Consider the following 24,559-nt stretch of genomic DNA (forward strand, 5'->3'; position numbering starts at 1 on the left):
AACATACACAGAGGCAATACTGTTAGACCCTAAGTGTTTTGTGTTTTAGTTTATAGAAATAGTTTTGTTCTGAAGGGCTGTTTCTGGCTTTGTTCTTTAGCTTGGAGTAGACTGAAGATTAAGAATATGCACACATGAGAATATTGAGTCAATACAATATTAGCTTCTTTAAGACAGTTTCTTAAAGGTAAGAGGCACAAAGATTCTAAAAGTGGACAGTGTACTTTGGCATCCTACAAATCCATCAGTGTGATTCCCTGTGTGGGGACTGCGTGGATCCTAGTAGATGGATGAGAAGCCTGGTAGCCAGTCCATGAAATTTTATCTGTCTCTTACCATCTGGGCTCACTAAGGACACAGGCTTGTTGAGCAAAAGGTTTTCACTGGTCAGAATTTAATGAATTTAGTGAGTGGGTTATGTCTTGATGTGAGATTGTTTCCTAAAGATGTAAGGATGTAAAGACTAGTCTCCAAGTTTTCAACTTAATCCCTTAAGAAGATCCAGAGCAATGTGTAAGTATCCTAAATAGCTAACACTGCAGCAGTGTTTCAGGAATACTTAAATTTAGCAAACAACCATTAAACTCAAAAGAGAGCAGTGTTTTCTATTGAAGAGAGTCTTTCTACTTATTTTGAATTTTCCAACCAGAAAAAATGAAACTGTAAATAACTTCCCTTATTCTCCTTCTCTTATAAAGTGCTCTCTTGGTTAAATAACTCATTCAAGTGAGCAACAGTCTCTTATTTGTGGTTTTTAAAGGACAGTAAGTGACTGGATTTCATGACAGCGTGTGATGACGACCAGGATCCCCCATGTGATCTACTGGCTGGGCTAACCATGGAGTCACCTGGGCTTCCAGGGAAGGAGGCCACAGTGCCAGTGGCCAGGTCCACCTCTCCTCACTCCATCAGATGCCATGCCCACTTTTGCCTGGACCAGCCCTCAAATGGTCACAAGGTTTTAAGGATTTAAAGAGAAAGCTCTTCCCTGCAAAGAATTTGGGAATGATGGGCTTTGGTCTTTCTTTAAGACTCTGTTCTTCATAATGAGCTGCCGAAGCTAGCCAAAAGGATTTAGTACTTCACATTCTTTACTTGTCATATCTCTTTAGTTTTAAGATAAGAAATTGATGCAGGAACAGTTTTTTTAAGGGAGGGGGTAAATTACATCATTAAATGTGTATTAGTTATAAACATACGTGTTTTAGAATTAAGAAAATGAGGAAATTTAATTATTAGACTGGTCCTACGAGGCCTAGTCACTATGCCCTTTTCACATGTGAGGTCACTGAAATGTTAGATATCTTGTCCAAGGCCATATAACTAGTGAGGGGCAAAGAATTCTAACCCAGAGCTGTGTGTTTGGACTACACCACACTGCTCCTTTCAATACCTATAGCTGTCCTTTTCTTCACCTAGATTTGGCCAGCTCCTCACCCTTTATCTCTGCTTCCTCTCTGGCTACTCCCCGCCAGCACCCCTGTTGCAGCCACAGGGACTCTTCTCCAACCCCCTGTAAGTCTTCTCACCTCCGAGCCCTTATACCCATAAGGATGTTTCTCTCTGCCCTTCTCAGGTTCTTCTTTACCTGGATAAATACTTATTGGCCTACGTCTCAGCTTAAATACACCTTTTGGAGAAAGTCTTTCCATCACACCCTCATCTTCTAGACCAGTGCTTTTCAAAAGATTTTGACCTATAGTCAGAAATACATTTTACCTCATGATTGAGCATATATGCTCACATGTATTGTACGTGGTTTTCATTTCATTTTAGTTTTCTAAAGTGTGTAATTTAGTGTTTTTTAATATATTCACAGAATTGTGCTATCATCATCCCTATCTAATTCCAGGGCAATTTTATCACTTCAAAAGAAGACCCTGTATATGTATATTTCTATGTATAAAACCGAAACAAATTTTATCCCATGAAATAATACTTTGCCTTACTTACTATAGGAGATGAATGCTGATATTGTCTGTTTTATTCCATTCTTTCCATTACATTAAAAAAAATCTTGCAATGACTCAATACATACATTTCATGTTCCATTACTGAACTGTAAGCAACAGTTTGGTAAGCCTTGTCCTAGACTATGGCAGGTCTCTCTGTCCCACTGGTCATAGCACCGTTTTCTTCCCCTCACATGACCTAGCACACTGGCCACTACTTGGTGAATATCTGGTGGCCCTGTTAAGACTATATTCTGGGAGGGCAGGGTCTAGATCTGCCTTATTTCTGACTGTGTATATCCCCAGTACCAGGTGCAGTGAAGTAGTAGGTACTCAGTAAATATATGTTGACTGAATAAATATTTGCCTTTGAAAGAGAAAAATAACCCTATACACTTCTTTTTGGTTAGTGTTCACACAAGTAAAATAAAATGCAATAAACCTATTATCTCGCACTTACTACCAGTGTAAGCCAGGGGCAGTGTTGCCTCACCCTCCAAAGTAGGGATTTGGCCCTGAATTATCTATATAAATGTCTCAGTGCTTCCTTTCACTTTGCCCTATAAATTCAGCTTCAGCAGTCCAGTCTCCAGGAGGACCCTACCGATGAGCTCTGTAGATGGCATGAGTCGTGTGGTCACAACAAAAAGCGCTTAGCAAAAGCTTTTAGAAATAAAGTAATGCCATTTGCAGCAACACGGATGGACCTAGAGACTATCATATCAAGTGAAGTAAGTCAGAGAAAGACAAATACCATATGATATCACATATATGTGGAATCTAAAAAAATAATATGAATGAACTTATTTATAAAACAGAAACAGACTTACAGACTTAGAAAACAAACTTACGGTTACCAAAGGGGATAGCGGGGGAAAGAGATAAATTAGGAGTTTGGAATTAACTACTAGTAATATATAAAATAGATAAATAACAAGGACCTAGTGTAGAGCTCAGGGAACTATATTAAATATCTTGTAATAACCTATAGTAGAAAAGAATCTGAAAAAGAATATGTATATTATATATGCATGTGTATATATAATATATATAAAAATTATATGTCTATAACTGAATCATTTTGCTATACACCTGAAACTAACACAACACTGTAAATTATCTATACTTCAATTTTAAAAATGGTTAAAAATTAAATTAAAGAAAAAGAAGCTTAAGGAGATGAGCTTATCTGACATAAGCATAAAAAAAAAAAAAAAGGTTTGCTTTGCTTTTGTTGAATCAGCCAGCAAGGACATTTCCTCACCCTCCCCTGGACCCCGGCCACCCCCTGCCAGCGCCTCTGTACCTGTCTTTGCCGGTCTCGCGCTTGAAGAGCTCGTCAAACTGCAGCATCTTGTGGCGCGTGATCATGAAGGCCTTCAGCCGGGGCAGCACCTGGCTCAGGAGCTGCAGGTTGTTGTAGACCTGGCCCTTGCCGTCGCGCCGCATGTAGCTGCTGGGGCCCCAGAAGATGAACACGGTGCCCTGGCTGACGTTGAGCAGGTCGTGGCGGTTGCGGAGGATTCGCTGGAGGCTGGAATGCGCGATGACCCTCAGGCTGGTGCGATTGCCCACGTCGTGCCCGTAGCCGCGCGTAGGGGCGTCGTTCATGCGGATGACGCACTCGGTCTGGTCAATCCGGGGGCCTCGCAGGCTACGCAGCAGATGCCCCGAGCTCGTCACCAGGGCGCAGTCCCTGCAGTGCATTTTCAGGGGCTGCAAGGAGGGGGAGAAGGACCCCATCAGCGGCAACACTCGCTTGGCACCGGCAGGTCACTTCCCTGCCTCCGAGGGCTGCTATCTTCGCTCTTCTCCCTCCTATGCCAGAATACATCCCTTCTGCTATTACCTCATCCACCCCTACATTCTCTTCCAGACTGGTGACAGGGAGTACTGGACAACAGGGAAAGAGAGCCAGCTGTGACCTGTTGACCATTGGGCTCTGGGCTTTACTGATATTAATAGATCAAATGGTCATATCAACCCAGCAAACTTGCTGTTACTGCCATTTTATAAATAACGATACCCTAGGCTCAGAGATGTTCAAAAAATCGCCCAAAGGTGCATGACTAGCAAGTAATGAAGTCATGCTTTCAAACCCAGGTCTTTCTGAATCCAAAGTTACCCCCACGTTGAAGAAAAGACTATACTACAATTTGCTGTGACACTAGTTTTAATGCTCTTAACTCACCTTATTGGAAGTTAAGCATGTATCAGTGTTCTTGGATGCTGTACAAATATATTTATCCTAAATAGACATCGTCTAAGAATCACATGAGAAAAGACATGCAAATTGTAACCCCTCAGAAGCCATAATTTTGAAATGACAATTAGGATAGTTTCTCCCCTTTCAAGGGGAGAGGGAGAGAAATTGAGTCAGTCCATCTTCAAAAATGTAAAGAAAGCCTCAAGCTCATCCTATGTACTCGCGCCCTGTGGAAGCCCTGGCCCTGTGGTGCCCACCAGGGACAACGCCAATGACAGTGCTCATTTCAACATCCTGAACCAGTGATGTACTTTCTGAACACCTACATTCTTACAAATTAAACAGTTCCCTGTTCATGTTTAATGAGAAATATCTCTCAGTTGCTGCTTGAAGATAATGTAATTAGGGCCGGAGGCCCAGGCCAGCAAGTGCACAAAAAAATGACAATCAAGAATGTTCTGGGGCTTCCCTGGTGGCGCAGTGGTTGAGAATCTGCCTGCCAATGCAGGGGACACGGGTTCGAGCCCTGGTCTGGGAAGATCCCACATGCCACGGAGCAACTAAGCCCGTGAGCCACAACTACTGAGCCTGCACGTCTGAAGCCTGTGCTCCGCAACAAGAGAGGCCGCGATAGTGAGAGGCCGCGCATGGCGATGAAGAGTGGCCCCCGCTTGCCGCAACTAGAGAAAGCTCTCACACAGCAAAAATAAATAAATAAATAAATTTATAAGAATGTTCTGAAGGACAGTTGCACTGTTAGATTTTCCCCAGAGCCTCTGCCCTTCCTCCTCCTTTGAACTGGACGCACTGGCTCCCCGCACAGTCTCAGAAAACTGGATCCAATTTAGTGCTGCGTATATACAGCCTTGTATTTACTCTTGGAGTTTCCTAAGCCATAGCTCTGTCTTCCGAACCAGACAGAGAGCACCGAGGGCGGTCACCTTCCCTCACTGCAGAGTGGCCAAGGGCACCCACACAGGATGGTCCAGGCTTGTCTACACTACCTGTTAGCTATGGGACCTTGGCAAGTCACTAACCTCCGCAAGTTTCAGTTTTCTCATTTTTAACTGAGGATAATTAATGCCCCATTCCACTTCGATAGAATTAAAATGTACACAGTGGTAGGTTGAGCCATTTAAAATTGCCAATATTTGACCTGCGAAAGTAGCAATTGCATGGGGTTGAACCCAGTCCTTACCATAGGACCTGGCACAGTGTCATTCATTAAGTGACGGCTGCTCTGGGGCTTTTCAGGCAGAGTGGAGCGCATGGTAGGTACGCACCACATCAGTGTGTACTGATCGCTCTGGGTTGCTAATTGTCACATGGGCTTATGAAATGGCAATTCTACCACTGCAAATTCTCATCATTCATTTGACATCCAGTTACTCTTAGGTGACACATGTGCTGGGCGGCAAGAATGCAAATGGAATGGAAAAACAGAGCCCCTCAAAGTTTATACTTTACTGGGGGGCAGTAGGTCAGAGATGTGCAATGACATGTGACACAATGCGGGGCTGTGCCGCACTGTTAGTAAAAGGGGCTGTTTAGAGCACAGCAGGGCTGGGGGCACAAAGGAAAGAGTGGTCAACTTAGTTAATATTTCTGATGTTCTTTATGTGCCAGGCACTGTTCTGAGCTTTTTATATAGTTGAATTAATTCTTCAAATAAACCTATAAGAAAGATACTACATCATCACCCCTGTTTTACTAAGGAGAATATTGAGAGGTAGAAGAGGAACCCGGTTTGTTAGGGGTTGTTTGGGTTTTAGCATCCAAAGTCCTGTATCCTGGGAAACCTCTACTCATGTTAAAACATTCCTACAAAGATGACAGGGGCATCTGCAAATAGCATGTGACTAAACGATGATTAGGGTCAGGAGACCCAGGGTCTAAAGCAGACTTTATCACAAATTGGGTACTTAACTTTCTCACCCGTAAAACAAAGAGAGCGCCAACTAGACACTTGTGGCCAGATGATATTCATTCGTTCATTCATTTAACAGACACTTATTAAGCACGTAATACACCCCTGAGGTACAGTGTAACTCAGTCCGTTTGCTTAATAAGGTCACTTTGCAAGATTTCATTCCACTGGCCCCTAAAGCCATTGGAACCTGCTTTTTCTCCTCAGATTCACCTAGAACTATTATCCTGAATTTTCCAGTTTGATTTATAATTTCAAGACATTGTGCTCATTTTTACTGGGCAAAAAATTCTAAAGAAAGGTTCCAGCATTTCTTTCCCCATAATTAATTATTCTGCTGTGATTCTCAGAGCATAGGCTGCTTGACGGGTGAAACTTGTGACACCTCTGGAGATTCCAAGGCCTCCTCTCTCCCTCTCCCCCCCCCCCCCCCTCTCTCCCCACTATGCCCATGTGAGGCCAGATGAACACCCTTTCAGGGAAGGCCAAGGTTCCTGACTGTGCCATACGGACCCTCTGTGCTTACTGGGCGACACCAGAACATGCTGGGGTCCACCCAGCCCCAGAAAGCCCTCCCTCATGAGTCCTGCCCACCTGCCTTAGCTCTGAGGTATTGATTACCTCAGGCACCAGCATTCTCTCTTTGAGTTGTACAGATGCACCAAACAATGCAAAAAAGATCTAAGTCTGAATTATGCCTTAAGTGCCTTTCGGTAAGTGGTGCCAAAAAAGTGACAATGGCTGTTCTAAACAATGTTACACTTCCTGCAGTTGAGAAGAGCATGTACCAAAGGCTGAATCACTTCCAAAGGCAGAAATGAAGTCTCGTTCCTGCATTCAGAGGGACTGAGGATATCTTGGGAGGCAGAAGGACTACACAACCTGTGGGACCCAGGTTCTTGGGATGTTACAGTCCCCTGAGACAGCCCTGCTCCTCCACATCGAAGTACCATTATCACCCTGAGTGTCTTAATGATATGGGTGAAAATACTCATGCCTTGGTGAGTTAAGATTCCTGATGTAGTATTGAACGTGTTCTTCCCTTAAACACTCAGATGCTGGGTTGATGAATCACCCAGCGGAGCATGGGAATGTGAACTTGGGGCTCTGCCAGCAGGCCAGGGAGATAAAACTCCACCGAGGACAGGAGAGGGGAGGTGGCTCCTGGTGAACTCACTGCCTACCTACGCCTTCCCTCCTCCTTCTTTCTCACAGTATTCAGCCTCCCTGATTCTTGGGGACATTTTCCTTAAAGACTCATTTGGTGAGGGGTTCCGCCCTTTGTAGGAAACATGGGCACTCGTGCTAGGTCACTCCAACCTTGGTAATCTCTCTGGCTTCCTGACCTATGTACAGCACTCAATTAATACTAAATTGATTGATGGGTTGATAAGTGAGTGAATGAAAGCCAACCTCCAGGCTTCTCAGTCCTCTGAGAAAACCTCCATATATACAAAGAAGACATGATGTGACGCCCTAACCAACAATTCTCCTGCAGCCCTATGTACTAATACCACGGAGAGAAGCAGGGGAGAGCACAGAGGAAGCCCTGTCTGCAGAGAAGGAGGCTGGGCCGTTTGCCTCAGGGCCACTCAGCCTGGGGAGCCACAGTGGCCAGGGCCCAGGGCACTGCTTGCAATTAATGGCTGACTGGGAAAATGGCCCAGGACACAGTAAGGGCCATTAAACCCAGCTGGTTATTAATCCCCAGTAAGAGCTTGATGCCAAGGTCATTAGAGCTGTTGTGCAGTGAAAAATGCTGAGGAAAATCTACAAGGCACGGAGGAGTTACCTCTTCTCCAGGCCACTGATGCTCAGAGCAGCAGCCCAGGCCCCAGGAGTGCGGTGCACAGGAGCCTGTGGGGGCAGGCGGGCTGGCTTCTAGAGGGAGTGCACACACACACGGGCACACACACACACACACACACACGGGCACACACAATGCTTACCATTTTATTTTTGCTGTCACTTTTGCTTTTTGATATCATGTAAGGATTTGTCATCATCCCATTTCCTAGGACAGTGGCTGCAACTCACTGGGGGCTCATGAATGTCTTAGAATATTTTAGAATATTTGGGATATTTAGAATATTTTAGAAGGTGTGAATGAACTTCTCTCTCCACCCCCGACTCCTGGGAAAAAAACCCCACGATCAGGGAACAGGGGAGAATGACAACTTTCATCACAACTTGCTCCTTTGGGCCACGGCGACAGGAGCAATTCCTGCTTGAGAAAGCACGCTCAGGGGATCCAGGTTTGATTTCTGTCACAGCCCGGAAGAGCAAGTGCAGAAGGCATTCTCCCTGTGACCCAGCTGATGCCTCCTGAGCCTTTCTTAAAAGAACAGAACGGGCCAAGTCAAATTTAACTTGACACCTAAAACACTCAGTGACGTCCTTGCAAACATTTGCAGCACGGCAATCTCAGGCTTCACTGTAAAAAATTCTGATTTATTTGGCAGAGAGAAAGCCACCTCAGAACATAATGTCCATTAGTTTGGTAATGAGACCAGTCTTGCTCTGGGAGCTGACTGTTGGTCTGGAGCAAACATAAGATGGATTAAATGGCTTCACAGGTTTCAAGAATCTCTGCACTTTCCAATCTGATATTTTCCTGTAATTACTGGGCTTTTATTACCTGTCAATCTCCTTTTACCCTGACACTGGGTATAAGCCGCTCTGGTTATTTAACATGATTCACTGGAAAAATGTTACTCTTCCAAGTTGCTCCTCTCCCTCTTGTTCAATGAAAGCCCGCCCATCAGCCAAGAAGTCCTCTTCTCTCCACCAGCACCACTTTCCATGATTTCCATCCACTGGCTGGCTAAGGATGAAGGAACTCCTTGGGTAGGAGGAAGTACTGAGCAGTGTTTAAAATATGGCCTTTGGAGTCACTGGCTTCGAACTTGCTTCTTCCACTCCTTAGGTGGATAATTTGGGGCAAACTGGCTTAGCTCCTCTGAGCCCCAGTTTCTTCATCTGTGATCTGGATATAGTAAAGTCAGTCTCAAAGAGAACGTTTGCCTTTTCAATTAATGGTGTGCCTTCCACCCAGCCGCTCAAGACAAAATTCAAGGATTGTTCTTGACACCTCTTTCTCCGCCCCCTACAACGCATCCAGTCCTATTGGATCTCTCCTCCTATAGATGTCCCAAATCCTAGCTCTTCTCACCATCCCTGCTGCCAACCCCCTTCATCAAAGCCACCATCATCTCTCTTTAGCTCCTGCTGCACACTCGTAACTCTTTACTTCCCTCATTCCATCCCTCCTCTATATTCCTGTCTCCACAAAGCTCCTGGGGTGACCTTTAATATGTAATTACCAGAGAGTTCTGTACAAGATGATGCCAATACCATACTGTTTAATTACTATAGCTTTGCAATATAGTTTAAAATCAGGGCATGTGATGCCTCTACTTTTTTCTTCTTTCTGTTAATTACACTGCCATATCTCCATTTCCTGTTGTCTGATGTGATTTATATTATATAATATAATAACTTATATTATTCCCACACCCAGGACGCTCTTCTCCTGATCTTTGCATGATGACACCTTCACATTCTTCAGGTGTTACCTCAAACCACCTCCCCAGAGAGACCTTCCCTGATCCCTTAATATTTCCACTGCCCTCCTTTGCCATCTTCTGTCACTCTCTCCATTTTCCAGGTTTATTTTTTTTTATCTTTTTTTTTGGTTGCACCATGCAGCATGCGGGATCTTAGTTAGCTCCCCAGCCAGGGATTGAACACGGGCCCCTACAGTGAAAGTGCCAAGTCCTAACCACTGGACTGCCAAAGAATTCCTTATCCAGGCTTATTTTTAAACTCAAGCATCACTACCTAAAATAATCTTAATTATGGCTTGTGTGTTTACATGTTTATGCCTTTCTCCCTTACTAGAATGTAAGCTCCAGGAAAGGTGGAGCTTTGTCTTGTTCACACTGTGTCTTCAGCCCCAAGAACAGTACCAAGAATAAAGAAAAAGTTCAACAAATATTTTTGAATGAATGACTGAAGGATAAACCATGTAGCACCTACCACAGTGCCCGGCACATCAAGAGTATGAAAGAAATGTACTTACTGTATTTGTGTCACCATTCTACTAGTAACCAGTCCCTGATATTTTTTTGTCTGGGTGAGTAGGTTGATATATTCTAAAGCACAGTATTTCAATTCTCCTGCATATGTCATAACCACCTTCAGCACTAGGTGACCTTCAAAGAGAAGTCCAGGAAATCCCATTAGTTTTTAAAAATTTTTAATGGAATTGCATTCTATTTTTTTTTACATGCATTCTATTTTTCAAATGTCTTTTGACACCTTTATTGATATATAATTTACATACCATAAAATTCACTCATTTTAAATGTAAATTCAATGATTTTTAGAATATTTACAGAGTTGTGTGACCATCACCATGATCTAATTTAAGAACATTCCTGTCATCCTGAAAAGATGTACATCCTTACCAACACTTGTTATTTCTCGTCTTATTGATAACAGCCATTCTTACAGGTATAAGGTGTTATCTCATTGTGGTTTCGTTTTGCATTTCCCTGATGATCAGTGATGTTGAGCACCTTTTCATGTACCTGTTGGCCATCTGTATGTCTTCTCTAGAGAAATGTCTATTCAGATCCTCTGCACATTTTTTCTTCCAGTTTTACTGAGATATAATTGACATATAGCACTGTATAAGTTTAAGGTGTACAGCATAATGACCTCTGCCCATTTTTAAACTGGATTGTTTGTCTGTTTGTTTTTTGCTATTGAGTTGTATGAGTTCTTTATATACTCTGGATATTAACCCCTTATCTGATATATGATTTGCAATATTTTCTCCCATTCAGTAGGTTGCCTTTTCACCTTGTTCACGGTTTCTTTTGCTGTGCAGAAGCTTTTTAGTTTGATGGAGTCCCACTTGTTTATTTTTGCTTTTGTTTCTTTTGCTTTTGGTGTCAGATTCAAAAAACATCATCACCAAGACCTATGACAAGTAGCTTACCACCTCTGTTTTCTTCTAGGAGTTTTATGGTTTCAGGTTTTATGTTCAAATCTTTAATCATTTTGAGTTAATTTTGTGTATGGTGAAGAGGGTTGTCCAGTTTCTTTCTCTTGCATGTGGCTGTTGAGTTTTCCCAATACCATTTATTGAGGAGGTTGTCCTTTCCCCATTGTATATTCTTAGCTCCTTTGCTCTAAATTAATTGACCATAAATGCATGGGTTTATTTCTGGACTCTCTAGTCTGTTTCATTGATCTGTGTGTCTCTTTTTATGCCAATACCATACTATTTGATCACTATAGCTTTGTAATATAGTTTGAAATCAAGGAGTGTGATGACTTTACTTTGTGCTTCTTTCTCAAGATTGCTTTGGTTATTTGAAGTCTTTTGTGGATCCATACAAATCTTAGAATTGTTCTCTCTATTTCTGTGTAAAATGCCATTGGAATTTTCATTGTGTTCTTGATTTGCATTTTCTTAATGACTAATGATGTTGAGCATCTTTTCATGGTCTTATTTATGCCATTAGTTTTCAGGTTTCTAATTCCATCTATTGCACCCCATCTCTACCCCAAATAAGTTCTACCACGGGTAGGTGATTCTATTGAACTCTAAGTCAACATTCTGTTGACTTCTGCAGGAGTCTTGTATGTGCAGGACCTACAAGCCAGAGGAGGGTGCACGGTCTACATGCATGGAGAATAGAGAGAAAGAGGGGTCTTTTAATCAACACCTTTAAGTCAGGAGAGGTAAATCCAAAGTGGAAAATCAGGTGAGCATTGTCTGGGACATATGTTTATATTTAAACCAGATTTTATAAAAATAGAACTACCATTTGATCCAGCAATCCCACTTCTGAATATACATATGTAGGAGACAAAATCAGTCTTTTGGAGAGATATCTACACTTTAATGTTCATTGCCACATTGTTCACAGTAGCCAAGATATGGAAACTCTGTAAGTGTCCATTGATGGATGAATGGATAAAGAAAAATGACAAATAAAGAATAGTATTCCACATACAATGGAGTAGTATTCAGCTATGAAAAGAAGGAAATTCTGCAATTTACAACAACATGGATGAACCCAGGGGACATTATGCTAAGTAAATTAAGCCAGACAGAATACTAGATGATCTCACTTATACTTGGAATCTGGAAAAAAAAGTTGAACCCATAGAAAGAAAGAGTATAATGGCAGTTGCCAGGGGCTGGGAGGTGGGGTAAATGGGCAGATGTTGGTCAAAGGGTACAAACTTTTATTTATAAGATGAATATATAAGTTCTGGGGATCTAATGTACAGCATGGTGACTATAGTTAATAATACAGTATTGTATACTTGAAATTTGCTAAGAGAGTAAATCTTAAGTGTTCTCACCACATACACACCCCCCACACATGCAAAAGGTAATGTGAGGTGATAGATGTGTTAATTAATTTGATGTGGTAACCACTTCACAATGTATATGTATATCAAATCATCACATTATATACTTTAAGTATATACAATATTATTTGTCCATTATACCTCAATAAAGCTGGGAAAGAAAAGAAAGCCAGATTTTGATAATTAAAGTTAGAAAATTTACCTAGTCATATTATATTGAAATGAGTTTTCTAGAATTACAGAATAGACGACTGGCAGAAATCTCAGAGATTAAGTAGCCCAGTAGTTCTCTGAGTATGGTTCCTCAACCAGCAGCAACAACAAAGTCTAGAAACTTTCTAGAAATGCAAATTCTCAAGCCCCACCCTAGACCTTCTGAATCAGATGCTCTGAGGTGAGGACCAGCAATCTGTGCTTTAGCAACACAGGTGATTCTGATGCATCCTCAAGGTTAAGAACCCCTGGACCAGGACAGTACCTTCATTTTATCGAGGAAGAAGCTGGAACTCATGAGGTTATGTGATTTGCTCAAGATCACACACTAAGGGCAGCACCTGGGATAAAACCCCAGGTCTCCTCACTCCACAAATCTACGAAAATTCGCCTATATCCGTAGACTGTTCAAAGTCACTGGGCACTCACTGAAAAGGAATCATGAATTAATAGCTTACTTAAGATGGAACCTACAAATGGAAGTGATATGGTGGAAACAGATGAATAAGAAGGAACATCCCTTATTTGACATGCTGCCCTCAGCAGGGCTGCCTGCCTTTGCACCACCTGCCTGCTTATTTGGAAGGAGGAACCAGGAATATAGCTAGAGAGCATCCAAACCCCCTACTACAGGGAAGATGCTGATGCCTGTGTATGTCTGGGGACTGCTCTTGCCACAGAAGTTGGGCCACTGGGGCTTCTCTCAGCACAGCCTCTCAGAGGCGTGGCCAGTCAGGACCCTCCTGTCTGTTGGGGATTGAATTCTGTCCCCCCGGAAAACATATGTTGAAGTTTTAAACCCCAGTACCTGTGAATGTGACCTTATTTGGAAAAAAGGGTTTTTGCGGATGTACTTAAGATGCAAATCAAGATGAGGTCACACTGGATTAGAGTGGGTCCAATCACTGGTGTCCTTATAAGAAGAGATCAGAGACACACAGGCAGAACACTATGTGGTGACCAGGCAGAGACTGCAGTGATTCATCTGCTGGCCAAGAACACTGAGGATTGCCCGCAAGCACCAGAAGCTGGAAGATGCGAGGAAGGATTCTTAGAGCTTTGAGAGGGAGCGGGACCCTGCCAAAACCTTGATTTCAGACTTCTGGGCTCCAGAACTGTGAGAGAATAAATCTCTGTTGTTTTAAGACACCCAGTTTGTGGGAATTTGTTTTGGCAGCTCTGGGAAACCAATACACTGCCCCCAACAAGTTCTTTACTCTCTGCCTTCCAGCCTCCCGCCAGCGCCCCAGTCAGCAAGGCTCTGTCCTGCAGCTTTCACCCTTACAGTTCACTCTCTGCACAGCTGCCAGAGGGAGATTTTAAAGCATAAAGCACCTACTCCCACCTTTTTAGAAAAATAAAATCCAAACTCTTTACTTGGCTGGAGTCTTGCTTACCTCATCGACCTCAACTTGTTGCCTCATTCTCCAGCCCCACTGACCACCGAGCTCCTTTCTGCTTCTGGGAGAGATCAGACAGTCCTTCTTTTGTCTCTGGCCTTTGCTTCCCCTGTTATTTACATGCCTGGTCCCTTCTCATCTCTCATGTGTCAGATTAAAAGCCATCTCCTTCAGGAAGCCCTCCCTGACTGCTCTAATTGGAGGTGGCCTCCCTCACTTATTATATAACAAAGATATTAACCACTAATAACACTGACAAAATGTTCAACTCATGTGTAAGGCACTGTTCTAAGCACAGTACATGCATCATCCAACTTAATCCTGAAACAGCCTTGAGAGAGGCAGGTTCTACCACTGTTGTAATTTTATCAGATGAGGAAGTTACCCAAATTAATCACCTATCATGATCCTGTTTATTTCCTTCATGGCACTTTCCACAATCTCTAATGATTTACATTTTTAATGTCTTTATTGTCTGTCCCCACCACTAAAACATCAGCGCCATGCGGGCAGAGATCATGATGTATGCATGGCATACAACAGGTGCTCAAGAGATAAAGAAATCTCCTAATACATCACTACCTTACTTTTTCAGCAAGCAGTAGATGATTTTTCTCTGTCCAGAAGGGGTGTGGATGGGCTGTCAGTGAGACAAGCCTGTTTCTAGAGCCCATTTCTTCTCTGAAATGCTGGTACAGTGGTTGATGTTACACCCTGACTCACCTCACAGCCTTTCAAATAACTCCCTGATGTGATTTCCTTCAAAGGTCACTCATATACAATTATTTCCTCTAGGAGGAGATTGGATATAAAGGCCCCCTGTGCTCATTAAAACAAATAAAAAGCTCCATTTTCATTACAGGAAGTGACAGTTAATGCTGCCAGACAAGCCTGATTCCACAGAACTGGCTTCTTTGGCCTCTGCTACACTTGAAAGTGACCTAAGGTAAATACAGCATGGCCTGAATCTGCGAAGAACACTAATAATTGATGATCAAAGGCAAGATAATTATGAAAACTCGGGAGTTTCACAAATAGCTTAGTTAAATGGAGGGAGAAAAGCCAAGGTTTCAGGTGACCAAATGAGAAAAAAAATCTAATTGAACAAAACTATAATTAAATTTATAGCATTAAAGTAGACGGAACACTGTCTTGAGTCAGACTTGGGTTCGAATCTCAGTTCAGTCATTTATTGGTAGGTGCTTCCCTACTCTCAAGTCTGTTTTCTCTTCTGTAAAATAGCCATAGTAGACACTAAGCAAGGAATAACTATTATTACTATTATGGCTTGATTATTATAGATAAAAAAGAGGCCTCCTGAATAACCTGCTTCATCCTCTCCCCTCATGTCCAGTCACTCCCTGAGCCTGCGAACTCAACCTCCTTCACCTCTGTTGAGTTCGATCATTTCTATCCACCCATACATGGCTTCTCCTTGACCCCTCCCTGGTTCAACCCACGATCTTTGCCCAGTCACTGCCATGCCTCTTAGCCAGTCCTACCACACCCATTCCTGTCTATTCTCCACACCAGGCAGAGTGGCCTTTCTAAAATGCACATCTAATTAAGGCCTGCTTTTGCTTAGTGTCCCTATATGACCTCCATTGCTTTGAGGACAAGATCCTTCCAGTGGCTTACCAGGCCCTGATACCTTGCCAAGTCCTACTGTACCCCTCACTCTCTTGTGACTCTCTACACTCTAGTCACACTGACTTTGACTCTGTAGCTCCTTGTAGCCCCAAGTGGCAATATTCATAAGACTTTGCCTCAGGGCCTTTGCACGTGCTTTCCCTGGACCCTGATAACCTACCTGGCAGAGTTATTTTATGAGATAATAATAACAACATTCAAAGTTTCCCTCCCCTGTGTCCTCTCCCCATTTATGACTTTTGTAATTCTTCATCACTCGTTCAAAGTACCACTTCCTTGAAACCTTCCTTAAACTCTAAGGTTAGCTTAGGATCCTGTTTTTTCCTTTATAATTCTCATCATATCTGTAATCAGTGATTCAGTGTCTCTCCTCCCCACAAAATGGCAAGGTTCTTAAGAATTGAGTCTATATCTGTGTTGAGTTTAGGTCACCAAAATATCCCCAAGACCTAATATATAGTAGGTACTCACTAAATATTTACTGCACAAGTAACCAAACTAGTTCATGCAGCCGAGGGGACCATTCCAGAACCAAGGCCTCTCCCAGGCTTTCTGTTTGGGTTTTCATTTCCATTGATAAGCCCAAGTGTAGACCAAGGAACAAACTTATCCAAAATAGATTATTTACTTTGGTGCAAATATTCATTTTCCAGAATGACTCATTATTTGGGGTTCTGGATATTGACTAGTGCCAGGTAGCTAATAGCCAGATTGCGTCGGTGTTGATACTCTGGTTCTTGGGCTGATGGTTTGTTTATTGAACTGCATACTTTAGGGGCTCTGAGAATGAAAGAATGGCCATCAGCAGCCTGGATAACTCAGCACCCCAGCTGGGAACACACGAGTAAACAAAATCGTAATTTTTCACTTTGCCAAGCTCAGTAACAGTGTCATGGTGAGCTACCAGCAAAGCAGCCATTAGTTAAATAAATAAAGCACAAGGCTAGAAACAGGATTGCTGATGCAGGCAGTCTCCTCTGTTGCTGACCACTGATGGACATTATACATGATGTACACCCTGGGCCCCCTGCTTTAATTTGCTAAATATGATGCATCCTCTGGGCTGCATGACTTACTTTGTATTAGTGACAAATCACATTTTCTTCTTTTCCCATTTCATTTGCTCACCATATAGTTATTAAGCACCTACTGTCTGTGTAATGGGACCTCTTGGGCAGGCTGCCCAGTATACAACTGTCTTCGGTCCTCTGGTGACCCTCAGACTCAGAGAGGAGACCTAAAGTACAAGGAAGCTGATTCCCGGCAAGAAGAGACAGCGGTGTCCCTGCTCCTTCAAGAAGCCTGGGGGTTGGTGAAGGCAGATAGGTTTGATAACGTGAGAGAGTTTCAGGGTTAAGAAAGGTTTCTTTTGGGGAGGTGCTTTTTTTAAAATAAGAAATAGGGGAGGGACTTCCCTGGTGGCACAGTGGTTAAGAATCCGCCTGCCAATGCAGGGGACACGGGTTTGAGCCCTGGTCCGGGAAGATCCCACATGCCACGGAGCAACTGGGCCCGTGCACCACAACTACTGAGCCTGTGCTCTAGAGCCCACGAGCCACAAGTACTGAAGCCCCTGCGCCTAGAGCCCATGCTCTGTAACAAGAGAAGCCACTGCAATGAGAAGCCTGCACACCGCAATGAAGAGTAGACCCTGCTCACTGCAACTAGAGAAAGTCCACGCTCAGCAATGAAGACCCAAAGTAGCCATAAATAAATAAATAAATAAATAAATAAAAAGAAAGAAAGAAATAGGGGAGATTTTTACCTGGTCTTTTCTTGATACTCCTCTTTTGGCTTCATCTATTTATGTTCGATCTTACTTTAGACTATGCTCAAGCATATTAGTGGATCCATAACTCCTGACGACTTTCAGGACCTTGACTCATGGCCTCAGCCATCCACTCCATGGAAATGTCTCCCATACTCTGGCTCTTCCTCCATCTGTACCTGGATCCCAACTCCCTGCAGTCTTGTGGGTTATATTTATTTCTATTGAGGATACCAGTAAAAATCAGGTCCCTTAAGTGCCAAAAGAACAATAACAATAGCTACCAGTCTTTACAGAGAAACTTTCTGTATTACCATTATTAAATCGGTTAACCCCAAAGTAAACTGGCAAAGTATATATTACCATCTTGGTTTATATTATGAGGAAACAGAGGTTTGAGGTTAAATTGCTCAAGGTCATAGTTTCAAAGGCCCAGCATGTGTTGGTACTGAGGTCAAACTCACTCCCAAGAGTGTGCACGCTTTGTCCAACAGGACAGGCAAAGAGCTGAGTGGAAAGATTGCAAAGAAAAGATGATCGAAGGGTCCTAAAGGAAGACTAAAAGAAGCCTACGTAGGCAAAGGACTAGTTACATAACAAAAACGGCAGGAAAACACAGAAAGCATTAGAAAACAGAAATTGGAGACACTAGGTGACACAGTGGCTGTATGAGTTCTTAGGGGATCAGAAAAGTTAAAGAGAAATTTAGCAGAACAGCCTAGAATTCTGGAGGCATTCAGTGCAGGAACAAACGTTTCCACACCACTCAAAAGCCATCAGTATATAACACACTGCATTATAATAAGTGACATTCATAATGGGGATCCTAAGTCATCAAGAAAAGCTTAAATTAAGTTAAGCTTTGTTCACTTAGGTAGGAAAGTATAAAATCAATTTGGAACCTTCAAAAATAATTTAGACAAACACGATTTTGCACTAAAAGGCACTGTGCTTCAGTTATTTTAAGCTTCATTTGCTCATAAAACTCATTCCTCAACCATGCTTCAAAATGAGGCTCTAGACAACTTTGAAAAGTTGTTGCTGAAGGGTCAATAAGCTCTTCTTTCCTCACTCGGGTGTGAGAGACTTTCCACCAACATTCATGCTTTCCCTCCACAGTGTAGTCATAGACAGAAGTGGCTGTCCAGTCAGGACTACATTTCTCGTCCCCATGCTTCTAGGGGGAGGCACGTGCCTCCCAGTGGAATCGGAGCAGAGGTCACTGAAGAAATTAAGCAGCAGATGCTTTCTCCACTCTTACTCCTTCTGCTGCCTTGGTGTACATGGCACCGTGAACTTGGAAGCGCTGTGTCAAAGATGGCAGAGCCCACGAATGGAAAGAGACCAAGTCCACGAATCATTGTTTGGATGAGAGATATTAGTTACGCTCACTTTTTTGACTATGTGAGAAGAAAAAAACTGTCCTTTTGAGCCATGATGCAGTTTTTGGATCTGTTTATGAAGCAGGCAGTGTAACTGTAATTATCGCATCAGGCATCCAGGAATCCATTTCTTTTTTGCAGACTTATTTTACCCAATGGCTGGAGTGCGGGAACCACGTTTTCTTTCTAAATTACAGTTCTAATCACGTCACTCCTGCTCAAAGATTTTCCAGAACTCCCTGTTACTTACAGAGGGGAAGTCTACATTTCTCAAAGTGACCCTTCATATCTTATTTTTTACTGGTCCATTTCAAGAACGCTAAATTCCCCCAAACTGGACCACCACTCATTTATCCAAATGTGCTATGTCCTGTCTTTGCCCACAGAGTGGCCGCCACCCCCAACTCCAGTCACTGAAAGCCAACCTACCATTCGAGTCCCCCATTAAGGCCATCTGATCAACAAAGTTGTCCTTAATTCTGATTGCTTGGGTTCATATCCCATCACTTACTAACTAGTGACCTTGGGCAAATTCCTCAACTTTCCTGTGCCTTAGATTCCTCGTGTATAAAATAATGGTAAGGACAGAACCTCCCTCGTAGGGCTGTGAAGGTTCATGAATCCACAGGGGGGCCGCAGCTTGCTCTTCAGTGAATTCAGAGCCCTCAGCGTATCTCACACTTCATACTGAAAATGATTTCTTCCCCAGTTTTAACCATTCTTGTGTCACCTCCCTGGGAGGCAGAATAACTTTTTAATCTTTGTGTCCCCACACCATCCCACAAGGTGACTTAGATACAGAAGATGCCTAATATGTGTTAGTTGAATAAATGAACATAGGAATTTCTAAAGCTGCAGGAACTGGGTTTCGTCCTTCCATTCACCCATGATTTGCTCAGAGGACTCTGACGTTTTCCTCTAGTTTGAATTCTAATCAGAGAACGACAAGGCTTTTTTTTAGTATCCTCAAGTTCTGAAGAAGCTTTGATCATTTTTCTGACCTCCAGAGAGAGTGTCCACCCCTTGAGCACAGGGACCTGTTTTACTAGGAAGTTTGCTTCAGCTTTGAAGGTATGAAACTTAGTAAGTTGCTCCGGCCACGCTGAGCAGAGGTGGACACTTTTGTCTTTTGTGCTGATCCCTGGGCATGCCTGAGGTGTCTGAGTCACCCAGAGTTTGTCTTCAGAGGCTATAGGAGGGTTAAGTAATTTGAGGCTGGAAGGACTAAATATCCTTCAGAGCTGACAGCACAGGGGGCCAGGGCAGGAGTCAGTGAAGGAAGGCACCGGTAAATACAGAGCCTGACAGACCGGATTCCCCACTGGCCTGGCCCGGCTCATTCTCAGTCACACTCAGGGCTGACACGGTGTTTTTGTTTCAAAAATAAGACTTACCAAAAAAAAAAAAAAAAAGACTTACTGTTAGACAGAGACAAATATCATATAGTTTCACTCATGTGTGGAATCTAAAAAATGATACAAATGAACTTATTTACAAAACAGAAGCAGACTCACAGATGTAGAAAACAAACTTACGGTCACCAAAGGGGAAAAGTTGGGGGGAAGGATAAATTAGGAGGTTGGGATTAACATAAACACACTACTACATATAAAATAGATAATCAACAAGGACCTATTGTAATAACCTATATGGGAAAAGAATCTGAAAAAGAATAGATACATATATATGTATAACTGAAACACTTTGCTGTTCACCTGAAACTAACACAACACTGTAAATCAACTAGACTCCAAAATAAAATTCAAAAACAAAAACAAAGTAAGACTCATTTATGACAGATGCCAGGACTGTAAATCAGTCTTCAAATGCAGGAGGACATGTCTCTCTAGAACACTACTGGTGTTTAAAGATATGAGAACAGTGAAACTCCCCCACTCTTTAAATAATATTTGGTACTAAAATTGTTCCACCTCCGAATGGATTTTTCTCCTTGGATGGCACACAGGGGCATCACCCTCAACACATCTGGCGCTAAACGCATCTTCAGTCTCCCCAGAGCTGCCACTCTTCCTCTCTCTCAGTGAAGGTCTCAGCCTCACCCAGCTGCCCGTGCCAGAAACCTGGGAGTCCTACTTAACCCCTCCCTTTCCTTCTCCACCTCAACCAAACAATCCTTCGTCCTCAATTTCTCTCAGTTCTGCTCACTTCTCTCCATTCTTACTGTAAACACCCCAGTTCAGCCCTCCACCATCTGTCACCTCAATTACTGCAACTCTAGTTACAACTGTGGTTAAATTGCCAGGGTCCCTTGCTAGACTACAAATGCCATAAGGGTGCTGCCTTATCCAGAGCTTAGCCCAGAGTCCGACCCACAGTGGATGCTCAGTAAGTGGTCACTCATCTCAAGTTCATGCTTCCAGCCATTAGAAGAGGCCAATGGGAAACTGACGTAGACCTTCACTCCTGTCCCCAGTTTCAGGTCCCCTGAGATGGGTCATAAGCCCCACATCTAAGTATAAAGGAACATGAACCCACTTCAATCCATCTTCAGTATAAAGGGCAGTATTTATTTTTGTTGTATGTGACCAGAGGGCAGGGAATATATCTTTTGGGGACTAATTGCATGATAGAAGCTTGAAAGGACGCATAAGCACTGAGCAGTGGAAGCTGGCACCTTTTTGCTCTCCCCTCTGTTATTAACACTTATTGTTTTCTGTCTCTAGAGTGGAGGTGAAGGGACCCTTTGTCAGCACCACTCCTCCCAGGCTCCTTCCATCAGCTGGGGGAACATTCACACTGGAGCAAAGGGTTCTTGGGTAGCTGATGACCCCAAACACTGTATCCCTGCCTGAGACCTCTGCCTGCCTTGCTCTTGATCACCTTAGGGGTGGACAGTGGGGCGAGGGCCAGACTCCAAGAATATGTTTGGCAGCAGAACACTTGAACCAAACACATTCCCATTCATTCATTCATTAGTTCAAAATACATTTCTCAGTAGTTTACTATCTTCCAGGTACAATCCCACATGCTAAAGACATAAGAGTGAGCTGACCAGACAGAACCTCTGCCATGATGGAGGCTACATACAAACTGGGGGGCACATAGTAAACTGATAAATAGGTAAAAAATGTGCAGTGGTTGACACTTCTCTGCTGACTTTGGAGAGCACGGGATTATGCCAGCGGCTCCTTGGCACATGGAGCCAGGGCTATTTCCCCCGCCCTGGAGAGTCACTAAGTTTAGCCCTTTGAACCCCTCTCAACGACACCTCTGTAAGCCAGTGCCAAGGCTGGAATTAGGCTTCTGAGATGAATCAGTCACAGCTCCGCACAAAAGCAGCCCAGCCAGAATGCACGTGTGGACTTTCTAGAGAGCAATTTTAAATGCAATCGGCCACGCTGTGCCCTTACATGGTGACAGCAGGATTAGCGGGAAGGAGGGGGGAATTAACTGAAGAGGAGCTGAGGCTGGTCCAAAGCGCTCGCGGGGTCTGAGCACGAAGGTCCCCTCCGCCGCTAAGGAGGGCCAGGAGTCCCTCCTTAGTCATATTTCCCAGGGCTCTTTTCCCCGTAAAAGTGGCAGCAAACAAGTCAAAGGCAGCATGACATTTACAAGAAAGAAAGAGCATCCTCGGGAGGTGAAGGAACTTGCCCAAGGTCACAGAGTGAGTCAGTGTCAACGCTGGGACTAGAACTTGGGCTAAAACTTCCAGCCCAGTTTCCTTCCCATTATGCAATGCTGCCTCTTAACAGAAAATCTTAGGGGGTGATACTTTCCCGAAACTAGTTTGGACAAGTGCCAGCATCCCTAAGGAAATGAGTGAGCATCGTGATAGGAGACTGAACTGACCTGCCTGTATTTACATGTTTACTGCTTTATCATCTGCTGAGGGGAGTGGAACCTCTGAGCCAGGTGGTCTTGGCAGGCGGGGCTCTGCAGTCGGAAAGGAGGAGACTGCCTGTGGGAGGAGGGGCAGGATGGGGGAGGAGGGCCTGGGTGATTTGACCCAATGGGTAGAGCCACCCAAGTGTCTCACTGTGTCTGCAGAAGCACCCCATGTTCCAGACCTTTCTTAACCATATTTCCTGATCAAAATCCATCTAGTCCATGATCCATCTTTTCCAAAACTATTCCAGGTACGCAGAGAAAGCTGATTTTCACCAAGTAAATTGTGTCCAGGTATAAGAATGGTTTAATTGTAATCTCTTCAATTCCTTAAGCCAACAGAGTGACTGTGGTGGAATGTCAGGCATTTAAGCATCCTTGGAGTGGGACAGGGGCGTGTGTGTGTGTGTGTGTGTGTGTGTGTGTGTGTGTGTGTGTGTATGAGACAGAGAGAGAGAGAGAGAGAGAGAGAGTTTTCAGAATAGATGGAACTTTTTCAGCACATTACAATGACCATGATATTTATGCCTAAGATAAACAGAATCCACAGAGGGAACGCTGGGGATCAGGGGTAGGAGACAGAGGAAGTTAGAAGGGGCAGAGGGCCTGGGAGGTGACCTGGCCAGCATTCAGGTGACATAGAAAGGCAGGTCACAGCTGGTGGGGTCAGAGGACAGGAAACGTCTGTGAATCCCTGCGCTGGGAAGCCGGGGACCCGGAGCTCCACGGACTGTTATGGTCTCTGTTGGCTCCACCTAGGCAAGGCTTGGGACAGCTGTCTGTGTGGTGCCTCCTCCTGCCTGCAAGGACTGTGGACTTCATAAACAAAGATCATATCCTGGCCTGTCTCCACAGGTAGGTCCACTGCCTCTTTTCTTCTCTGCAGAGAGTTTCTGGGCCCCAAATGTCAAAATCCCCAGAAACAGACTCAGTCATTGAGATCTTCACTGGCCTTTCAGAGGTGAGATGCTCTCCCTATTCACAGTGATACACCTACCATCTGAGCTCTGAGGTCCGGCGGGGACATGAGTTTCTCGCCCCTGGGAGGACACTGCTTCCTGTCCTTGACCTTCAATGCATCCCAGAAGGTTCTGTACTAGAAGTGAGGCTCTGATTGTTTGGGGGTATCAACATGAATCAACTCATTCATTCATTCCACAAGTATTTCCTGAGTGTCAACTCTTGCCAGGGAGCACGTTTGATACTGGGAAGTCGATGGAAAGTAAAGTAGCCATGGATTTCTGCCTTCATGGAACATATGGTTTAATGGATGAAACAGATGTTAATTGAATAATTTCACAAATACATAATCACAAACTAATAAATGCTAGGAAGTAAAAGCATAGCATGTTATGAGAATATTTCTGGCGGGAGCTGACCCAGTCTAGTGTTAGGTGTCAGAATCCTGTTGTGGTCCTGGCTTCTGATATGCCCCCAAGCTCCCAAGCCCACACCATCCTTTCCTCCACTCCCCTGGGTCTGGACTGTGGCTAGTTTCTTGGGCTTTCTCAGAATTGTCACCGTGACGGTGACCCCTTTACCTGTGTGAGCTGTATGTAGGCCGGCATTAGCACAGGACACCTGCTTAAGGCACCCAGATCACTCCCCCTTTTAAAATCATTTCACCCACTTTGTAGCTCATGCCCTTCTAGCTGTCTCTGCACTGGCCCGATTCTGCTAGACCCCAGGCTCGGCCTCTCGCTTCTCTGCCCACGCTGTGTAAACACAGCATAATAATGCTGTGGGTACCAAAAAAAGCCAATCCTAAATTCTAACTTTGAAGGCTCCTGCCTCCCCCCGCTGCCATTATTTCTGAGCCTGC

At 43.7% G+C, this 24,559-nt stretch overlaps 1 protein-coding gene across 4 annotated transcripts in view; it reads right to left on the reverse strand.

The window, feature by feature from the left end:
- The window catches only part of ST6GALNAC5 (ST6 N-acetylgalactosaminide alpha-2,6-sialyltransferase 5), a 171,564-nt gene that overhangs the window by 20,218 nt on the left and 126,787 nt on the right, over window positions 1-24,559 (reverse strand). For all 4 annotated transcript variants that reach the window (XR_014234509.1, XM_082355793.1, XM_082355792.1 and 1 more), the window contains one exon: window positions 3,259-3,668. Coding sequence is in view for 3 of the 4 variants with exons in the window: in XM_082355793.1 (XP_082211919.1) it covers window positions 3,259-3,668 (410 nt within the window). In the remaining variant the exon portion in view is untranslated. The remainder of the gene's footprint in view (window positions 1-3,258; window positions 3,669-24,559) is intronic.

Source organism: Balaenoptera borealis, assembly GCF_965194805.1.
Source record: "Balaenoptera borealis genome assembly, chromosome: 1".
Classification (NCBI taxonomy): domain Eukaryota; kingdom Metazoa; phylum Chordata; class Mammalia; order Artiodactyla; family Balaenopteridae; genus Balaenoptera; species Balaenoptera borealis.